This window comes from Blennius ocellaris, assembly GCF_963422515.1.
Source record: "Blennius ocellaris genome assembly, chromosome: 11".
NCBI classification, from domain to species: domain Eukaryota; kingdom Metazoa; phylum Chordata; class Actinopteri; order Blenniiformes; family Blenniidae; genus Blennius; species Blennius ocellaris.
The window spans coordinates 9,753,627-9,775,515 of record NC_137660.1 but is presented as its reverse complement, the minus strand read 5'-3'; the positions used below and the strand labels follow the sequence as shown (position 1 = coordinate 9,775,515).

Below are 21,889 nucleotides of genomic sequence, written 5' to 3'. Positions count from 1 at the left end.
TTCTTTGATTTGAGATTTCCATTGAGAGCAAAAAAAAAAAAAGAACAACCCATGTCTATTGATGGGTGACGATCTGGAAATCCACAAACCACATTCTGCCGCAAAGTGGGCACCCATAACTGAACAGTAATACCGTGGACGAGGCTCGAGAGTGAGACTCAGGAGTGCTTTCCGCAGTGTCAGTATAAGTAAATAGGCTTGTGTGTTTTCTCCTCACATAGTATTGGGCTGATGGGGTTGTGGGAGCCTGTAACCATCGGTGTCTCTGTGTGCGGTTCTCTCTGCAGATGCAATTCATCTCCGAGCCGTAGCACTGTGATAAGCGGAGCGGGGTCGTACTGAACACTACAGGTCAAGCATGGCAGCAGGTGTCGCCGCATGGCTGCCCTTCGCCCGGGCAGCGGCCATCGGATGGATGCCCGTGGCGACCACCCCGATGCCCATTCCCCCCCAGGACCGACGGAAAGCCCAGGACGGACTCATCGTCCTCAACGTGAGTGGCACCAAGTTTCAGACGTGGCGGACCACTTTGGAGAGGTACCCGGACACTTTGCTGGGCAGCACGGAGAGGGACTTCTTCTTCCACGAGGAGACGAACGAGTTCTTTTTTGACCGCGACCCGGACATCTTCAGGCACATCCTCAATTTCTACCGCACGGGGAAACTGCACTATCCCCGCCAAGAATGCATATCCGCCTACGACGAGGAGCTGGCGTTCTTCGGCATCATCCCGGAGATTATCGGGGACTGCTGTTACGAGGAGTACAAAGACCGGAGGCGCGAGAATGCGGAGAGGCTCCAGGACGACGAGGAGATGGACATGAGCAACGACGTGACGCCGGTGAACCTGACGTCCCGGGAGTACCTGTGGCGGGCGTTCGAGAACCCGCACACCAGCACCTTGGCGCTGGTCTTCTACTATGTCACCGGCTTCTTCATCGCCATCTCGGTGATGGCCAACGTGGTGGAGACGGTGCCGTGCGGGATTCTGCCCAACAGGTCGAAGGAGCTGTCCTGCGGGGACCGCTACGCGCTGGCCTTCTTTTGTTTAGACACTGCGTGTGTCATGATTTTCACCGTCGAGTATCTCCTCCGCCTGATCGCGGCGCCCAGCCGCTACAAGTTCATGAAAAGTGTGATGAGCGTCATCGACGTGGTCGCCATCATGCCTTACTACATCGGCCTGGTCATGACCGACAACGACCAGGTGAGCGGGGCTTTCGTCACGCTGAGGGTCTTCCGGGTCTTTCGGATTTTCAAGTTCTCCCGGCACTCCGCCGGGCTGCGCATCCTGGGCTACACGCTGAAGAGCTGCGCCTCCGAGCTGGGCTTCCTCCTCTTCTCCCTCACCATGGCCATCATAATCTTTGCCACGGTCATGTTTTATGCAGAGAAAGGCTCCACGGCCAGCAAGTTCACCAGTATCCCCGCTGCGTTTTGGTACACCATTGTCACCATGACAACACTGGGGTAGGTGGCTTGCACACGTCCACGAATACCTTCATGCTTAACAATTCCTCTCCAGCCACCGCCGCGGCTCCAGCCCACCTCTATTTCCAACAGCCCTGTTTATTCTGGTTACAGTCATCAGTTTCTTCATTACAATTAAGCAATGATTTAATTACTGCCTCCGAGTCTTGTGACTCATTCTTCAGGAGCGGCTACAATTAGATTGGAGATCTAAATGTGCACACATTATTTAATGATTGTTTGATGAGTGATGCTGCTGCCACAGGTGTGCGCTTATTGAGGTTCTTCAAAGTCTCGGGCTCCTCTTAACCAATCAGAGTGCAGACTTTCTTTTTTTTGTGTGTGTGTTGCGTTTCTATGAGTCTGCAGCCCTTATCTTGCTGAAGGTAAGGCCCGAGCCACGTTCATTCTATAGTGTTTGCTGCATGCACTGTTTTGGAAAGAAGAAAAACACTGAATAATGCAGGGTCCTTTCTTAAACGTCTTTACGACTTTGTTGTTTTAAGTCTTTCCAGGAGAGCTTTTAGGGCCAAACGCAGGAAGGAAGACCTGTAACTGGCCAAAGTATCACACCCATGCACCTTACTTAGACATTTTACACATTCTCTCTCTCTCTCTCTCTTCTCTCTCTCTCTCTCTCTCTCTCTCTCTCTCTCTCTTGCTCAAACACACACACACCTCTTCCTCCCCTCATTCATTTCCTCACAGCTTCGCTCACTTCCTTTCAATGAGGTACAGTAAATATTTGAACGTCAATTTCATGCTTGTGAACATCAGCTGTACTATGTGCTGATGTGGCATAAAATAATTAAACTCAGTTAAAGAAGATTACATCAAATTAATATATATCGATGGGGGCACTCAAGCCCTCAGCTCCTTGGCGCGGGTCTATTATTGTTGATGTTAAAATGACCGTTATTCACTTCACTGCAGCCTTCATTGGAAGGATGTGCTTTCCATGGTGCTGAAAACTTTGGTCTGGCTCGTTATTAAGCTCTGATTTATTCATTTCTATTCTGTAACGATAACACACATTATACAAAGTGAAGACAAACCATTTCTAATTAGCGTGTGGAAAATATACCAGTTGCTTCTTCGTTCATTCGGTACAGACTGTTTTCATCCTCCCCTCCGTCTTCTTTTGCTGACTGCACAGGAATTAGATGGTGTTTGGCAAAAATGCTGTGTTTTAATTTCAAAGTCACAACGCCACAAATCAAACATCGCAAAACAAATTGCCGCGAGCTGTGTGCACTTGTGTGTGTTCGCCTGTGTGTCAGCAGGTGTGTGTAAGTGCTGCTGAATGGTAATGAGTGTGTGCACTTGAGAGGTGCCGGGCATAATGCAGTGGATATAAAGGTAAATGTACTCTTCTCCAGGATGGTTTTTTTTTTTCCTTTAACAGATACAGGAGTCTAATAAAAACCAACTGATCCAGCAATCCCTCACGCCGTTGTCCATCTTCCCATCTTGCATTGATGCAGGCGCACCTGAGTCAAATATGTCGTTGGTATTACTGCTGCATCTTTAAGAATTATTACATTTATTGACTGCCGTGACTCTATCGCTCTATCTGCTCTCATGCTGCAGGTGACACTGCATTAGTGACTTTCCCGTCTTCTTAATGGCGCACAACGCCCCCCCCCCCCAGCTCGCTCGATACCAGTCGAACTGCCACTCACCCGCAAAATGACCAGTGAGCACATAATTAGTAATATGCACGATGTGGTGACAGAAGCGGCCATCTGAGATGCAGCGCTGCGCCGGCCGTGCCGTCAGTTTAGATTCAAAGTGTAGATGAAATATGAGTTGTGTAAGAGGGTACATTATTTATCTTTGGGGAGCAACAAAGATATTGCAGCATTCAGCGCGGCGTCCCCTTTGTGTTGCTCAAGATGGATTTGAAAAAGATGTTTTGCAGTGCGAGAACAAAACCGAAATGTCCTTGGTAATGGGGACGTCTTTGTCACTCCATTGTGAGCCGTGACAGCCCGGCTGACAGATCCACAACCTGAGCGGAAGCCGTACACTGGCGCAGAATGCTGCATCGCGGACCACCAGTAGGGAGGCTGAATGCCTATCGCTGAAAGACAAAGTCGGCTCCTTCTCACAATCCATCATTGTCTTGAGGTGAGATTTTAAAACAAGCCCACATCTCTCATGCAAGCATGTATGGCTGAATCGTGATTGTCATTGTCGGCCAGTGATACACTGGAGGATGGAATATACGTGTAGAGCTCTCCTCCAGTAACCTTCAAGTGCTTATCTGACCTGCGGAAAATGAGGTATTCTTATGGGTTGTTTCAGGCCCCAGCATGCAAGCAAATTGATCCGCATTTTACAAAATAGCCATTTAGTCAAATATGAATGGGGCAGTCCTGTTATTCGGGGGCAAATATGATTTTTTTAAAGACTCGCCAGGGCGCTACAGACTGGAACCTCCATTCGAAGCGTTCGAAAGCATTTGATTTCACTCTGATAGTCAATGATGCTTTATGCCTGCATGGTATCATGATGCCTTTCCACTACATATATTTTCAATTTCCCTGACTCACGCCCTGTGGAAGTAAAGACAGTGGCATGTGTTCTCTCCCCTGCTGATGGCCCATTGATTGTGCTTAAGCAGACGTGCAGACATTGGGAGAGCAGGGGCTCCTGTTCAGAGGCACTTGGCAGGCAGCCTGAATGAAAGGGAAGGGTGCCTGGAGACCAGCGGAGAATCAATAGCGCTGTGCAGCTGCGTGTCATGCCTCTGTGTGTCTACTGCTCTGTGCCACCAAACGCAGGACAAGACCCACTTATCCCTCCTTATTTATTGAGCCTAATCTCTGTGGCCGCGTTCGGATACCCAACAAAGAGGAATATGCCTCTTTCAGAATACTCCTCCCAGGATCGCCGAGAACTGAGTGACCCAGTATGAGATTTGTATCTGTGAAAAGTTCATCATGAGGTACCTTTAAAAAAAAACCAAAAAAAACTGTTCTCAAGTGAGCCGGGGAAAAAAAAAGATTTTATGGCTTGATTCAATATTGTCCATTTAACGCAGCAATAGATTTCATTATATAGATAGCTCGGCACTTTATTAGGCTGGAATCAGATGTTGCGGTGTTTTTCTTGCTCTTATTTTCTCGAGATGATCCTCACGGTCAGGGTGAATTAGCTGCAGAGGGAGTTTTTGGTGCTTCAGATCTTTTAAGTGATTTAAGGTGTAATGGAGTGCACTGCTGAGAGCAGCTGTGAAAACGGCGGAAGTCAAGCGCAACCCACAAGGGAAAGAGGAGTGGAGAGGACAGGGTTTAGTCTTATAGAGGGACGTGCACGTTCGTTTGGACACAGTCACACATTACCTTTGATCGGCATGATAGGTCCCAGCGCCGTGCGCCATGAGGGGAACGATAAGAGCAATCAGCATTCTTCCTTGGGAGAAAGGAAAAGTCTTTTCATGCATAATTACTATACATATAGCCTAATCTTTTAATATTTTCTTAATTAAAAAAAAACAAAAAAGAACCCTCAAACAAAACGCATTCAAAGCACCCGTTCAAAGTCATCCCAGAACAAAACCTGAGCCGTCACTATCAGAGTGGAGAGCAATCTGTAAAGAGTGGTGGCTTTGGCTGACCTGCAGCAAGCCGCTACATTGCAAAAGGGCTAACCTTAAAAATGAAAGAAATGTTTCACTATTCTACGAGGAAATGGGGAAAAAAACATGTTACTATACTGTGGATGGATTAATTTTTTTTTACATCAGAAGAATAGAGGCAACATGTGTTCACTGCAAACAAGTTCATCAGGGTGGACACACATTAGCACGTGCTTCCATTTCATCACTCAACTCTCGTCTTCAATATGGTTTTGGTCAAAAGTTCCAAAATTAAAATTAGTGGTTGATTCAGGGTTCGTGGTATTTCAAGTTGTATTGGATGATTTACGTCCCGTTTTAACGCCAAAGTTTTCATATGACAATAGACAACTTTTGTTTGGTGCCCATTACCATTACAATATGGTAATGATGCTTGGAGCTACGGAAGGCTACGGAAAGCTAAGGAAAGCTATGGAAAGCTAAGGAAAGCTATGGAAAGCTACGGAAAGCTATGGATAGCTACAGAAAGCTACGGAAAGCTACGGAAAGGTATTGAAAGTTATGGAAAGCCAAGGAAAGCTATGGAAAGCTACGGAAAGCTACGGAACGCTACGGAAGGCTACGGAAAGGTATTGAAAGCTATGGAAAGCTATGGAAAGCTACAGAAGGCTACAGAAAGCTACGGAAGGCAACGGAAGGTTATGGAAAGCAACAGAAAGCTACGGAAGGCTATTGAAAGTTACGGAAAGCTACGGAAGGCTATTGATAGCTACGGAAAGCTAAGGAAAGCTACGAGCGCTGAGATCCTTTTCAGGATTTCTGCCATTTCCATGTAAACAGATATCGTTTTCATAACATTGTCATGTAAACACAAAACTTTTCAGAAACAAAATTGCAAAAATGCTGAAATGAGTTTTCACTTTATTCACTTCATGAGTTTATTCCAATTGTTATCAAATATGATGTCATAAAACCCTAAATGTAGTAATCGGTTGATAATGTAACAAAAGTGATGAGCCTGAAATGTGATTAAAAAACAAATAAAAAACAAAAAACAAAATGTAACAAGTGGTCAATAATGTAACAAGATGTTGAGCCCCAAACTTAAAAACTTTTACTATTACATTGTGGAGCAGGCAAAATATTTCCTCCCTGATTTTGTAATAATTTTATATTATCTTAAAGTGAGTCAATGATTTATGGTTTGGACTTGAACTTTATCTGCTTCAATTTGAATAATTACATTTGAACTTCAATTCAACTTTATTTATATAGCACCAAATAAAATAAAGTTATTTGTAGTTTCTATTAACAACAAATCTAAAAGTTTGGACTAATTTCTTTAACGTATGTCTATATTCCATTCATTGTATTTATGTAGTTTGACTGTTATTGTCCAAGTAATTTGTAATCTTCTGTACCTTATAGTCTGTAATCTATTAGTCCAATCATCAGTACAAAATAATTTATGACAATAAACATATTGAGATCACATTTAAATTCTTGTTGAATTTTCTTACATTGACCAGTTATTACATTTGAGTTTTTATTACATTTTTTAATTACATTTCAGACTCAGCACTTTCGTTAAAATATCGACCAGTTATTACTTTTCAAGTTTTATTACATTTTATTTTATAACAATTTGGGTCGTTGTCTCTATCAGGGCTTATAACCCCTTGACGCCTAATTTATTTACAATAATACAAAACAAATAATTATTTGGTTTCAAAACTGATGCCAAATTATGTTAAGGTTGTTACTCTGTCCATTGAACATAGTGTAGGGCTTTTGTTAGGGTGAGACGTGAGGATCCATAAATCGCATGCAGGTCCCATTCCGACTGGTCCATTGAGAAACTAGTGATTGGAAAAGGTTCCTGTACGTATTAATTATACACACAGTGGCACTGGGGGGAAGCAAATAATGTCACCGCGGCAATTTGAATGCAAGCAGCACGTTACAAATTTCAGACAACGGGCATTTCTTTATAGTAATAATTGTAAAAGTCGCTGAAGTTTCTCTTGGCTTGTTGTCATTACCTCTGTCGGAGAGGAAAACTGTTGCCAAGCTGCTGTCTCGCTCTGTCCTCTCAGACAACTTTTTTGTCTTAATGTTACTATTTGACCAAACTCCTGTTTACTGGGACTCTCAATGTGACATTATAATTAGTATAATTAGGTATTATTTCACCTGTTACGTTGCTGCTTCTCCTCAGTTTAATATTTTTGGAGTGAGTCACGTTGAGATTTTAGAGCATCTTCCTCCAACTGACTTCAGTGATTATACGTGTATCCAAAGTGCTGGCAGCTCAGCTGATGTGCCACAGAAACACTGCAGTAAGACGGCTGTGTGCGCATTGCTGAAGCAACAATTACAAAAACGTCCTCGTGAGCAGCAACTGTATTAGGCATTGAAAAATCATAAAACCAACGTTCAAATTCGAATACAGATTTGCTGAAAAACGATCCGGTATTATGCTGTTTGTGACAGATAATAATTTCTGTGACAAGCCCAAAAAAATGGATTTGTATTTTTAACAAGGAAGTCAAAGTGAAAGCAGCTTTCCTACAAAAATTAATTATATCCATGGCACCATATTAAAATCCATGATAATTCAGAATTCTTATAATCTTTTATTTTATTTTTTTTTTTTATCCTTTTTACAAAATGAAAGCTCAAGACATTTGAACATGTAGTATTTATAGAGTGTTTCCCAGTGCGCTGGTCCTTCCTGAGCTATTGCCTCCAGGTAACTCTAGGAGGAAACGATCGTTCTAATTACTGATCTGTTGCGAAATATGTCCAATATGAATTGTCATATGGCACAAGAAACATGCCTGCGCATTGTAGTCAGTCAACAGATGTGGAATTTACGGCCGTGCTGTTTGTCGGTGCTGCGGCACCACCCACCAAACACAGCTGGAAAGGCTTGACAAGTGAGTCCTATAAAGCTCTCCGGATAGGATTTATAAGACAGAGGAAGCAAGGTTAACAGACACGAGGGTCACTGTAGGGCCCATAAACCACCAAAAGTAGAACCATTATCATGCTTGCCAGTTTTGACACCTCGGCCCCATGGCAATCAAAGCCCACAATGCAAAGGATTAACTTCATGGTTCAATGTGGTGCAGAGCGGAGCTTTTTGAAGTCCAAACTCTTCGCTGCATGTCAAATGTAATTGAAATATACAGGCGCAATCTGGAGGGCCTTTCACTGTATCTGTACCCAAGAGATAACAAATGCATTCTTGATGATATAGTACTCATGTGGTTGGATAAGTTACCGTGCCCCTGGCAGGCAATGCAGAGCATTTTCACTCGTTTTTTTTTTCCTTCCTCTTTTATTCTTTTTTTCCTTTCTCTCCCTCCTACCGAGCACGACAGTCAGCGAGAACATTTGGTGTGTTTGGTTACGTACTGCAATGGGTGTCATTTCTGTGTTCGACTGAATACATTACAACCACTTGGCATTGTGTATGTTACGCACATTATGAAAAATCAAGCAATCCATTATGTGCCATGTGATGTATTACCGTGCAAACACAGGAGTGGTTAATGTGAGATGTGTAGGCTGCCATTAGCCTGCAGGCTCACTGCCCCCCCCCCCCCCCCCCCCCCCCCCCCCCCGTCCAGATGCTTTATTGGGGAGGAGAGGTGATGCTAATACGAGGCTGGCATAATGGTCCTGAAGTGACAGGTGACTTAATGAGAGGAGCCTGGCACCGCGAGTGTTGCGTTGGGTTTGTACGCGCTCCCTTCTGCCCATGCAGATGACTGTGAAATGGAGGAGTGGGAGTGAGGGGAGGTACCAGGCAGCCTTCTTCAGAGGAGATTAGGATCATTGTGAACAACAGAAACGGCTCTAAGAAAAAAAGAAAAAAAAAAGGAAAGAAAACAGGATCTCCTTTTTGTTCCTGTAAAATTGAAAACATGCAAGTTGTGGCTTTTCTTTCTCGCCGGCGTTTGACGAAACCGTTTCACGCAGGCGGTTTGGGGATCCAGGAGGGTGTTATGGATGTTTCACATGAACGATCGTCATTTTATGGGCGTTCACATATGACAAATTTATTGCATCGTATTGTCGCACGTTTATGGGGAAGAGACAAAAAGGAGCTTTTCATTTGATCCTTAAATTAGACTTGAAGCATTTCATAAATGTGTTGTTTTCTTCTTGTTCTTTTTTTAAAAAAAATTTTTAATAGGGAAATATAATGCCTGGAAGAAAAAGGTATTTGAGTCCAGTCAACCCTGAACTGAAAAACAGATTATGGCCAGCTGGTAGGTTGATGTGAGGTTACTGTGTATGTGAACTGACTGTAAAAGCAGACAGGCGTCACTGCGGATGGTCAGATTGATAAATAATCTATATGGCAAGGACAAAATGGCTGTCCTCCCGTTTGATTCGATTTCTTTGACAGCCCGTCTTCGAGGCAGCACCAATAACACTGATTCCACGCGGGGCGTTTCCATTAATTCACTTTGAATGTGCTGCTTTAAGCAGGGAAATAGACTAGCATGATCTGCACGCGGGGCCAGGGTAGCGCGGATGTAAAATATGGCGTCAGTGTTTTTCCCCACCGCTCAGCATTTTTTATCTTCTTCTTTGTATTCGAGCAACGCCAAAGATTAATGGAATTTTCCAGAGCGAGATTAAAGTTACTCCCAATGAATGCAACACCACTGCATTAGGAAATAAGAAGAGATATGTGAGGAAACACGTCACCTCGCTTTCATTGTTGTTAGAAAGCATTTGCTTTGCCTGGCTCCACTTCCCTCCAATCTAAAAGCCCAGAAACCCTGACCCGGCTGACTGAATGAATGAAATGAGGGAAATATTGCCTATTATGTGACTGCGTCCTACCCGGGAAACCGATATGTTGTGAAAGCCATCGGATGTAAAGTGTGCGCCGCCAGATCAGTGGATCAAATAGTATGCGCACGATAAAGCCCAAAGCCCAACAGCTATCTGCTGCTCTCGTGCTGCTCTTGGCTTATTTACATACTCAGCATTTACATACAGATGAAAATGGCTCGTCTGGTCATGGAGATTGGTATGCAGATGCGCGTAATGCCCCCTCATCACTTTGTTGAAATGTAGAACAGTATTCTAATTGGATTCTCTTTAGGTTTACGTTCCTGGTGTGCACTGTTTAGCATTAGATCAATTCGGTTATCACGCGTGATCAATACGTTCTGTTGGAATATATTGGCGAGACCAGAGGAGAGTGAGCTGTCGCGCCTGATCCGGCTTTAATTTGACATCCTGTAACACGAGGGTCAGAAACGCAGTCGGAGTCGGTTCATTATTAAAATAGTGACATTCAAATGAGCTGCGCAGTGGCGCACTTCAGCGTGTCATGATCTACCATTTGATACTTTTTCGAATCACAATCGTCATGACAAACAGCTTCAGAGGCCCGTGGCAGAAATAAATTCAGCGTTTTAAAAGTGATCACCATGCACACACACACACACACACACCAGCAGGGAGGCAAAGGGCCACCGCCTCAACCGCACTGTTTATTCCATTTTCTTTCTGTATCGATCCCGCTGATGCGAGTATCGACACCCAAAACAAGACGTAGAGTTTGTCACATCAGTCTTCTAACGTACCATTTTTTATGTCACTTAAGGGCTGTCACATTGGTCGATACGCTCCTTGATTTAGTTTTGTGTTATTTGTTTGCAGCATTTTTCCCTTTAATGCCACCCATGTGGGAGAAATAATGAAAAGGTTTTCTTCTATTTTCCTCCCCCTCCCCCTACCCTCCTTTTCTTCTTTGATTATGTTTCGCTACCCGCAGATCTTTTGTCTGTCTGGCCAGGAAGTCCAATAAATCCACAATTTGTCTTTTTTTTTAACACCACGTTTTCTTTAATGCAGGAGTAAAAATAAAAATACGACATGCTCGTTATTCTACTGTAGAGGAGCGATTACGGAGACTGTTCAACCTGTTTTTCGGAGTTTCATACAGTATAAGACGGACTGTTATTTTGCCTTTTCATCTCAAACTCTTCTCTCACAATTAATGACAGCGTCAGTGATTTCAGGAAGTAACACAAAGCAAGTCACATCATAACAAATACAACTTCCCGATCCAGTTTGAATGCATATTTTTAGCCTTTTTTTATAACCTCAGCTAAGTGAGTCAAGTGAAGCGGGTCGATTTCTGCCTTTCTATGACGTGAAGTGTCCTTGAGCAAGGCAGAATGAGCCAAAATGCTTTAAATGGTGTCTGAAGACCTTGCATAGTTGTACTTTTCCCCAATAACATGCACTTACGTCAATTGAATTTAACTCAACTTTAATTACTACAATTTCATTTAAAAAAACAAAACAAAAAACAACAACAACAGTTTATGTTGTAGAGCAATCGGGAGTGTCCAACACATTTTAGATAAGGGGCTTGATTATCATCATCTTTAGTGGGCCAGGCTGGTAAAATAGTGCCATAATAACTTTTAAATGTGAAGTTTAAAGTTTTTCTTTGTTAAGGCGCAGACCATACGTGACGGAAGTGTCTCTATTTTCATGAAACCAAACAATTACTACCAGGAATGACTCCAATCGCAACACAGAGCCAATCATAGTAATAATGAAATACAATGAAATGTCCCCCCCCAAAAAAACTCCTCCCGTAGCTGCTGAATTTTATGTGTTTTTACAAACGGGCCCTTAGAGGCTGATGCTCGTTTGCTTTCTTTCATGGCAGCATCACCGATATCTCAGCTCTGGACCCTGTGTTGTGTTGTGTACACTACTCTTAGAAAAAAAACCATTATGAAATCAATGTTTTCTTTGACAGTTTTACAATTTGTTTGGTGTTTTGAATGCATCGAAGCCTCTTGGGGGGGAAAAAGCTTTGGGCCTCATGTTAGGCACTCCTGTTATAGAGGAGTTGGAGCTCCTCCTCAGGTCATGGACTCAATGTGTCCTTTAATTTGAACACTTTGTCATTTAATTTTTTGAAATAAGCCTTTTTTTCCCCTTTGAATAGTGATAGTTCTCCTTTAGGCAGATGAATCAGCTCAGTTTAATAGCTTCACATTGTGGCTCTTTTTTTTTTTAAAGTTTCGCTATCAAAACAACCATTCTGGTTTCAGTAATAGACGAAGGCCTTGGTTACAGTAGGATTTTTGCTTGATGTTGATATTTCTGGAGCCTATTATGACTACATGTTGAGGAACACAGTTTTCGCTGATAACAGAACTACTTACTGACATTTCGTTACTTTTCTAAACCACGCAAACATCATGTCACGGCAAACAAACGGCCGTCTTTTGTAACAGAACCTGAAGTCCACTCGACATGCCAGCGTGCTCTTTTATATGGACTTTCCTCCTCCGGCCATCATTACTGTGGCCACTCAAAGTCAACATTTATCTCACAATCGGGCTCAAGTACTCCTATTTTTATGGCGAAAGTCAACAACAACTATTCAGTTCCAATGACAATGTTCGGATCAGTAAACTCGCTGAACACGGTGGTTGCAGTATTTCTCTGTTGTTCTGAAAGAATTTTCAATAATATGAACCTGTTTTTGCTTTGCTCCGTTTCCTTTTAGTTCAGCCAATGTGCCTTTCAATGCATCTTTTTCACACTTTAATAAGAAACCCCCTTTTTTTTTTTTTTTTTTGAACAACTGAACAACTACTAAATGTTTCCTAAGAAGACAATCGTGTCTTCCACTCACTTGTTTAAATTTTCATGGCCTGTGTTTTGCTGTAAGGTCAACAAACTAATTATCAGCTGAGAAAAGTCGCTGTCCACACTTGTAGCATCCAACATAGGCAAGTCAACAGCCTTGTACTTGTTGTTTAGTTAGTTGTTTTTTTTTTTGTTTTTTTCATATCTGTTCAGCTGATCAGCATGCAAAGTACAAAGCTGTTGTTTGTTCTCGTGATGCGCTTGGAACATCTTTAACGTCTGCATGGCCTGGTGTGATTGTTACAGCACTCCCAACTCCGGCATGTAATGAGGGCGAAAGCAGAAACAGTTGTCCCCTTTATTTTTAGACGCCGCTGTCACTACGGTAAACACTGAGTAACGTTTGTTATTTACGTGGTTTCCAGGACCCAAACCCCAGGCCTCTGCCCGCTTCCTGACCTCCAGCGCAGCTTTGCAGCACAGATGTGGGATGAAACGGGCGAGGGGGGGAAGGCGCCTGCAAGTCCCGCCCATCGCCTCGAAAGAGCCCTGACGAGGAGCGGGTGGCTGTTTGCGCCGATTACTCGTCCCGGGCGCATGGGACGGCATAGCAAACACAATATCTTGAATTGGTGCCAGCTTCTATAATGCCGGAGCGCGAGTATCCCTCCCCCTGACATTTGTCTCTTTATCAAAAACACCCCTCAGCCAACAAGCCAACATCTGTGATCAGCAGAGATCCAGAGATTATAGCGAACAGCAATCATCAGTCTGCTCGGCGAACGCACGGCGTAACAGCAGAATTCAAAGAGTGATGCAACCTGTGCCTCCCTGACACCTCATTTGAGGAGGAACAGGATATCAGTGCAGATAAGATTTTTTTTTTTGAAGGAAACCCACGCTGATTTTTAAAGTCTCTCGGCTAAACATTAACCGGGGCGAAATGAGAGAAATCCATTACCCTGACAGTTACCCTAGTTTTTTTTTTTTTTTATAGAAGCTACTCTTAAATGCCGTGGAGCATGCATTCATTTCGCGGTGGCAGACTTTCATCCCATAACGGCGTGCTATGTTAACACGGCGCCGTGTGTTGTATGCTTCCAGAATCCCAGAATCAATATGGACTTTCATGTTGTAAAGGCAAACAGAAGGTGTAGCTTGTCATCACTTTCAGAGAGACGCCATGAAACTTTGATGCTGACGCACTCATTGAAACTTTGCTTACAGCTATTCATAACACCTGAACACGGGCAATTTCATGGCGACATCGTGAATATTGATTCAGGTTGTTTGTCGGATTACATCCTTGTTTTACTCCCTTGTATATTTCCTTCGCTTTATTGTGAGGCTGACAAACGTTGTACCGGTTTACAACACCTGGATGGTCCGATAAAAGGCTTCTCTTGATCAATATTGGTACCACTTGAGTGAAATCCACGGTGTTCGCTGTGGGAACACCAAACCCCCCCCTAAAAAAAAGAAACAGAAGGAACTTGGAGCTCTGTAAAGCACACAAGTGCTGTGAATCGAACTGCCCATACCAGCCACTGTTAACCCAGTTTCATTGTTGAGTCTTTGCCACGGGCTCCGTGGATTATTCGCTTCTGTATGCAGGAAGAATGATAAGAGGCTATGTCCCATTTCAGTTTAGGTATAAAGAGCTTCCTCCTGTCTGCCTGGCAGGGAGGTCCTGCTGAGATGAGGGATGTCAGCCTGTCACCCTGACACATGGCAGCTGTTTCCTGCCTGCCCCAGCTTCTAAAAATAGCCAAATATATCACCTTATGTAGGCCATTTGGTCAAACAGAAACTAAACAGGGCTCGGGCTCCGGGGGCGATATTTTTCTCCTTCCCCTCGGACGAATTTCTCAAGTACAGGTGTGTCATTGCCACAGTGTTAATATTTCCCTCTTGTTTAAGCGTCTCCATGCCGTCACGCATTGACTGATGACACGTTAAGCGGTGATCCAACAGCGCCGTTATTTCACGCCAAGTAGAGTCCTTCAAGCATCTTCAAGCAGCTTGTTTCAGCTGCGAGCGCAGGATTCCTCAAAGATTAATTGTATAAACGATAAGATCCGGTCCTCGTATCTATATATTTTTTTTCCAATAGAAACTGTGAAAGACCCCTATGAAATGAACACAGTAAATGGATGAAATGCAAACTGCTCCAAACAGCTTTCCACGCTCTTCCAGCTTGTAAAAGATTTTTTTATTGTTTTCATTTATTCATGTATTTTTTTTTTTTGGAGTATAATCTTTGTGTTGGAAAATTGGCAAACGTGTTGATCCGTCTCATTTCAATCACACAGTACAGTTATACAATTAAATCACTCCAAACTCGGGTCTTGAAAATTCACACATTGTTAAATGAACACCTCGCTCGCACAGTCACAGAACCGGGCGTTAAATCTTCACAAATGCAAGCGGTGATGATGATTTTATTGTGCCCACCCTCTGTAAATCCAGAGCCGGTTACATGACAGATGGAAGGCAGCACATATCACTGTCTGTCTTTTGTCTGTATATCAGCATAATTTACTGTCCCACCGTGATGAAGCATGCGATTTTCTCCCAGCTTTCCACATTAAAAACCTCACAGCCTCGTGAATGACAGAGCAGAACTGCCATTCAATCTAGCGCCTATCGACCAGACTGAAATATCACGGCAGCTATGGATGGATTTTAATGCCCTTTTATGCTGACATTCATGGTTCCGGGAGCATGACTCGCATGATCGTTGGTGCCCCTCCAACTTCAAACCGGTGCCCTCAGGAGATTAAAAAAAATGTAGATCTGAACTCCAAAACGGCTTTAGATATAATTCCAACGAAGTCAGAATTCATATATAAGAAAACGTTCATACTTTTCTTTTTTATCAAACTCATAGGAAGAGGAGGTTGGAGCCAAGGCAAGAATATAATAACAAAGCAGTCAATACACCAAAATATAACGCCAATATAGACTACCGTACACACAGTTTCTCCCCTCCAAAAAACAAAAAAACAAAAACAAAAGAAAACTCCAATAAGCACAGCAGCTTCATTCAGGCACGTTAGTAAATGTTGGTATGTCAGCATCCGTCCATCCATCTTCCACTTGCTGACTTGGAGGCCGGTCCGACAGGGTGTAATTTACCGCTTCTCTGTTCTCTGCCGCCTCTCCTGAATTAGTTGTATCGCAGTGGGGGATAAAATAGTTTCCCGCACGGTGACTAAAGCTTCTCCTGCTGACTCGACATAACAAATAAAAGTATTTTGAATCCTGAGTAAGGCAAAGCTGGCAACTCTTACGCTTTAGGAGTGCAACTTCGGTCATAAACTCTCAACTAACAATTACTCGCTGAATGCACACACCAAGTAGTAATTTCACTTTGAATGACAGAAATCCTGTTGTCGAGACTCATAGCTGATCAAGTACACTGGCTTATGTGTGCAAAGCTTTTATATAAGCCTCCAATTGTTATAGTTTTGCACTTTGGATTATTTTATCATAAAAAAAAAAACCCAACCTCTTTATTCGTTCTATTTCATTTCCTTTACATTAGATTTGAACCCAAATATTTAGTTTGTACTCTTCACTGAGTCCCTTTTAATCATGATTTCTTCCAAGGATATTCAAAGACGCTGGGAAATCAAATGACAGATTACCAGTCCATCATATGGCTGCCATAGAAACATGATTACACGCCTACATTTCACTCACATTCGCCATTTAACGTAACAGCGTGGAAAGTCTTGAAGATGTTGAAAAAAGAAAAAAAAAATCAAAACAGGAAATTGCATGGTTTGTCAAGAACAAAGTGTACTCAGCACGGAGAATCGCGGATTCAAATCAAGAACAGTCTCACTGTGAGGGAGCAATGCGAGCCGCTGTTTCATGTGTTGTCCCAGCATGCCAGTATGTTACATGAACATAGTAACCATAACAGAAACATTACCTGCTGGGCGCCAGCATGCTAACGCGCTAATAGCTGACGAGCTCAAGGCAACATTATTTAAGATCCTCGTCGAGTCGCCCGTGCAGCACGAACGCGTTGAGCTCACGCCCGGTGATTTGTTGTCGTTTCATGATGCCATTAAACTTGCTGTTTGCTGCAATGTCGCTTTTATTGATCCACATTTGATTGTGTCCTGACAGATCATATTGTTTCGCCATCACAAGCAACGCTTTCTGGGGGGGGGGTCAAAAAAATACTCTTAAAACCCTTTCCCTGGGTTCCTTGTTGATTGATTCACATTTTATGAAGACATTAATCTTTGTGCACAGCTTCACTGGAAGCAGCTATGCAGGATGCCCGTGCCATCTGTGACCCCCGCCATGGTGCGGTGAGGGGGTCGCGAGCAGGTCAGGCTTGTTTTGCTGTTGGTGTTTTGTAGCTTCACATGGGACGTTCACCTCCGGGTCACGCCGGGCGAAAAAGGTCCAAGTCATGTTTTGCAAGTTCAGGGTGCTACGTTTTACAATAATTCATGTATTCAATTTGCCGTCATTCCAATATGAGGTAGGAAGCAATTAAGAATCGGGCTGCGGTACAAGCAAAGGAAAGAAAGAAAAAAAATCAGTTTATTAAAATATGCGACTTGATACTTAACTTTCAATTTCAACAAAAAGAACGGTCACCAGTGGAAACGCATTGAAACACACAATTACTCATGTTCAGACATACAATTACAGATATTTTTCCCTTTCTTCTCTTCAGGCCAGTCGACTCTTGTGACAAACCTTTGACATGTTTTCATTGGATTCTTGTGTCTTCAGATGGAGACAATGAAGAGAAGAAAGCCAAAATACTCACAAACTGAAGACATAATGAACTTAATTGAACTATTGGATTACAGTCATCAATTAAGCTCAAACACGTGTTTTTTAATCACAGAGTCCCTGGACACAACCGGAGCCAACTGGTTCAGCTGAGGAGCTTCAAGCTATGAAAGTGAGACTCTTGACTTTAACACAGAAATATGAGCACTAAATTTAGCTTTTTCCTCATGAGCAGAGACATTTAACCATCGAAAGAACCCCCCGGGAATTACCTTCTGAACTTTTTGTTGAAACAAAGTATTGCTGTTTTTTTTTTTTTTTTAATTTGAGTTGGAGATCAGAGCTCTTTTTAAACTCCTGGTAGATCCTCTCCAGGCTACAGTTGTGAATATGTCAGAATTTGCTGAAATTTTTCTTTTTATCCTATTCAGTTCATGTGATATTTTTCTCTCTAAGAGTACGAGTGCAAAGTGTCTGCTTTCAGAAAATTGGGCTGAAAACTAACAATTTCACACCTCAGGTAAACATCAAAGTTGAAAGTTTAAAAAAATAAAAAAATAAATATTGACAACTCCTAATCCCATCTTGTCAACGCTCTCTGATGTGGTTGGATTTCACTGAATGAGGAGTGGAAACATTTTCAAAGCTTCATTATAAGCGGCTGGATGTGGAAACTGGAGATTGTTACTTTCGGAGGTGTCGCTACGGAGCAGGTTCGTCTTCCACTTTAGAGGATTTTGTGTTGGCATGTCTCACTGCAGGTGTCCTACAGAGGAGCACCTCCGCCGCTTAACGACTGCATTTCTGTGTGGGGATTTTCTTTTTCATGGCATTACGGGAAAACCGTAAACAACCGATTATTATTTTGTATTTGTCCCCTGAGCCAATTGTCCTTAATCCCTGTGGAGGAGCTTAGGGAGTTAGATTTCTGGCACAAACGGGCGTAAGCGAATACAATGAGTCGTGGCTTGACAAAGGCCAGGAGGCGAAGACAAGCAACCGAAGCTGCGGAGACAGTTCACATTAATAAAGCCTGACACAGCAATTAATTTCAGATCCAGCTTAGTCTCATTTACCTGCACAAACAGAGACAATCCTACATGCATGGAAGCACACACACACACACACACACACACACACACGCACACACAGACCATTTACATTCATGATGCATTGGCTGTGGTGATGCGAGATGCTCCTGATCTCGCCGTTCTCTGGAGGTCGTAGGGGAATCACGCCTCGGCGTGCGCAGCCCCGATCCAGCCTCCAACTCTGTAATGGGACGTTCAGTCACCTGCAAAGGTGGCAGCCGTCGCCAGGAAAATCAATTTTGCTCGGACCTCAGTACAGTTCACTTCTCTGCGATTTTTTGGTGGACATGTGTGTGTGTGACAGGAAAACAAGTGGCGCTGCCTTCGCTCCGGCTCCCATCGTCTTTTCTATGCGACGGCATCCATCAAAGTTAATGGGCTGTAATCATCACCACAAATACACTGTCACACATCCCACTGCTCACTCCTGAGTGCTCAACTCCCAGTCAATGGGATGTAAAGAGTGACAAGGAACACAATTTCCCATATCATTAACACTTCCCAGTGAGGATTGGGGAGAAAAAATCCCCCCCAAAATTTGGAATTTAATTTTCCTTCCACTTCAACTCTGTTGGGCTCAACATCTTTGGGGACGGCGGTGGAGGAGCAGTTATGAGACGCTCATGTGACGTACGGTCGACGATACTGACTATTTTTGCTGTGTTGTGAAATTATTCTTATTTGAGTACGCCACTCTCTGCAGACAGATCTGCTCTGTGGTGGATAGATTAATTTCCCAAGCAGCCAATTCTGCCAACGTCAAATCATAGAGTTCAGCATGTGCAGTATATCTACTTATCTCCAGGCTGTATGCTACTGGACTTCTGAACATCCGCCACACAGGTGCATGCACGCACGCACACGCACACACACACACACACACACACACACACACACACACACACACACACACACACACACACACACACACACACACACACACACACACACACACACACACACACACACACACACACACACACAATATGGCAGAACTCCAAGAAGTGAGTCCCCAATGCATTTGTGTGTTTGATAGGATGTTTTAGCAGTAGCGTCCCCACAAGACAATTTGTAGACCTCAACAGATGGAGAAGTCCAATTAGAAAGAAGGCAAATGAATGGGGAAAAATGTGAGCTGAGCGTTCCAAGTGTTTCTCTCTCCCTCAGGACACACAGCTAATCTTAGAGTGCAGGTACAAAACCCACATCACATGTTTCAGATGGGAAACATTACGGGGAAAAAAAAATTAAATAAAAAAGAGGGAGAGAAACAAAGGCTGTGGGATGTGCATGTTTTGATTTCTTAACACCATGGAGTCAAACAAGAACAGAGATACAGTTCGCTCACTCTGCATCTACAGTATGTATAAATATCTCCTTCTGTTGTCTGATTCTTCAAGGGCAGACATCCCACAAAAGCGATTGCCTTGCCATCAGCCAAGACCAAAAAAAAAGAAGAAGAAATGAAAAAGTGCTTAAATATAGCAACCCTCGGGGATAGTGGAAGGAAGGGCGTGTTGTAGTGTGATTAAAATGAATAACCTTCATTCAGTCACGATTGCTTAACGCTTACGTTTGATTGTGGCGTCGGTGGCGGCGGGGGCCGGCGTTGCTCTTCCACTTGCGCCCGTTCCTCAATGGCTTCAACATCATTATTCATCAGGAGGCTTGTCCTCTGCTGCGACAAAGATGTTGAAGTTATAAATAATGGGAGTTGTGTCATTAAGTACATAGTGGCCCGGGGTCAGTTTAATTCGGGCTTCAGTCGGCCCCACTGCGAACGCAGACACAGCAATAAAGCCCTTGATGACTGATAGATTGTGCGAATGCAAGACCAATTTTCACCGGCAAAAAAATGACCTTTTGGTAGTGCTGTTGTTGTTCTGGCCATGGCCTTCAGTTATTATTTCTTCTGTCATTTCTTTGATTTGACAGGAGAAGTCTTGTGGGGAGAAATGGGAAAAGTAATGATGCCCCAGTGTGCAGGATGTGGCGTGGTGCAGGTGGGTAGGGGAGGGGACTGCGATGGGAGATATGGCCGCGGCGAGGAGCTTCACTCGGCCCCAGAGGCCAGTTGGCAGCTGCTTTTGGTGAGATGCAGCTCTTCCCCCAGTACCTTCCCCACTTCTCGCCGGTTTCCCCCGGTGCTCGCCGTTATCTGGGCTCGCTGCTTGTCGTGAGTCTGGCTCCCGTCCACGACGCTCCGAGAAGAAGCGCTCGCTACATCTGTACGCTTTGCCACTCTTTCTGTCTCTTTCCAACCTCCGCTATTCCCCCTCAGTTTCACTGCGAGGTTTTGAAGTGTCCCTTTGAACTTGCAGCTGTCTTTTTTTTTTTTTTTTAAATGGCTGGAATTTGTACTTTTATGTTTGTTTCAAAGACGCTCACTGAGGAATTTAAAAAGGCTTCATTGGTGCGACAAACCACGCGGCCATTTCTGAATCCTGAGTTGTGTATCTGCTTACAGTATCCTGTACAGTGTGTGTGTGTGTGTGTGTGTGTGTGTGTGTGTGTGTGTGTGTGTGTGTGTGTGTGTGTGTGTGTGTGTGTGTGTGTGTGTGTGTGTGTGTGTGCGCGCGCGTGCGTGTGTGTGTGTGTGTGTGTGTGTGTGTGTGTGTGTGTGTGTGTGTGTGCGTGTGTGTGTGTGTGTGTGTGTGTGTGTGCAGGAAGCAAACCTGAATACACGAGGAGCTGCAGCTGTTCGCAGTAAAAAGCTGATATCGACGTAAAGTTGCAGCTCAAACAAATTGTGGAAGTTTTCTGGTGTTGACTATAACAAAAAATGGAATGTGGTGTATTATCTTGAGACTTGTGCTTTTCCTCCATAATTTCAGTATTACTTCAGGTACTTGTTTAACTTAAGTCTTGAATTATTTTCCTTCATTTTTAACAATGACTGTTTCTTCACACAGACCAGATGATTCCTTGGTCTCTGTGTTCAGTCCGTCTCTTTGAAACTCAGCGTCAAAATCATTGGGGTCACTTCTTCACACGTCACCTGTTTACTCGGACTGGATTCTCGCTGGGCGACACTGAGGCGGTAGTTTGTTTCCTCTGAACACTAAAGGAGGAGTGTGTTTGTGTGTTTGGCCTGTCCTGGGTACACTCTGACTTTGGATAAACTGCAAGAGATGAATATTAATGGATGGATTCCAGAGAGAAAAGTACAGAAGGTTGAGAAAACGTTGGCATCAGTTCCTGTAAATGTGAAGCCTTAATAGCGTTTATTACATTTCTTAACAGTCTCCTCTCAGTGTACTTTATGAATGGGCGTTAATGTCACTTGGCTTATCATTGATTGGCAAATGAGGCATAGAAATATGAGATGGAA

The 21,889-nt window shown here is 43.5% G+C and overlaps 1 protein-coding gene across 1 annotated transcript in view; it reads left to right on the top strand.

The window, feature by feature from the left end:
- Positions 1-358: 358 nt before the first annotated feature.
- The window catches only part of LOC308136106 (A-type voltage-gated potassium channel KCND2-like), a gene marked incomplete at both ends in the record, with an annotated part of 37,295 nt that continues 15,764 nt past the window's right edge, over positions 359-21,889 (top strand). Inside the window, one exon of the mRNA XM_080504322.1 lies at positions 359-1,470. Within this exon, the coding sequence (XP_080360448.1) occupies positions 359-1,470 (1,112 nt within the window). The remainder of the gene's footprint in view (positions 1,471-21,889) is intronic.